The 711-nt window shown below is 18.4% G+C and overlaps 1 protein-coding gene across 1 annotated transcript in view; it reads left to right on the top strand.

Annotated features, from left to right (window-relative positions):
• Positions 1–194: 194 nt before the first annotated feature.
• Positions 195–711, top strand: part of PRSY57_0310400 (pre-mRNA splicing factor, putative) — a gene marked incomplete at both ends in the record, with an annotated part of 2,811 nt that continues 2,294 nt past the window's right edge. Inside the window, one exon of the mRNA XM_020114451.1 lies at positions 195–444. Within this exon, the coding sequence (XP_019970818.1) occupies positions 195–444 (250 nt within the window). The remainder of the gene's footprint in view (positions 445–711) is intronic.

Here is a 711-nt window from a genome sequence, read left to right as displayed (position 1 = left end):
TTTTAATGAAATTATAAGAAGAAAATAAAAGAAACATATATAACAATAAATGAATAGATAAACAAATGAACATGTAACATATATATATATATATATATATATGTTGTTTATATTATATATAAAAATATTTATATTTTTATTATATTTATATAAAAGAATAACATAATTTCAAAAATTAAAATTTTTTAAATATTATGAGGGGTGGAGGTTTTTATAAAGGCACGAGTACTGAACAAACACCTTATTTTGGTGATAAGGAAAAAAAATTGATAGAAAAAATAGTATGGCCAGAAATATATAATAAGAAAATAGATGTAAATAAAATTAAATTCCCATTAATAGAAACATGGATAAATAAAAGGTTGATTGAAATTTTAGGTTTTGAGGATGACATATTATATGAGTATTGTATATCACAATTGAAGCAAAGTAAAGAGAAAAAAGGTTAGGCCGTCTTAAATTTATTTTTTCTGTTTTTACTCTCCTTGTACAAATGTATCACAATGTATATATGAATATATATGTAGGATATATTTTATACAATATTTATTTATTTGTTCATTTATTTGTTCATTTATTTGTTCATTTATTTGTTCATTTATTTGTTCATTTATTTGTTCATTTATTTGTTCATTTATTTGTTCATTTATTTGTTCATTTATTTGTTCATTTATTTGTTCATTTTTTTTTTTTTTTTTTTTTTTTTTTTTT

This window comes from Plasmodium reichenowi, chromosome 3, assembly GCF_001601855.1.
Source record: "Plasmodium reichenowi strain SY57 chromosome 3, whole genome shotgun sequence".
In the NCBI taxonomy this organism is placed as follows: domain Eukaryota; phylum Apicomplexa; class Aconoidasida; order Haemosporida; family Plasmodiidae; genus Plasmodium; species Plasmodium reichenowi.
The sequence above is the reverse complement of the archived record's forward strand: the minus strand, read 5'-3'. Positions and strand labels throughout refer to the sequence as shown.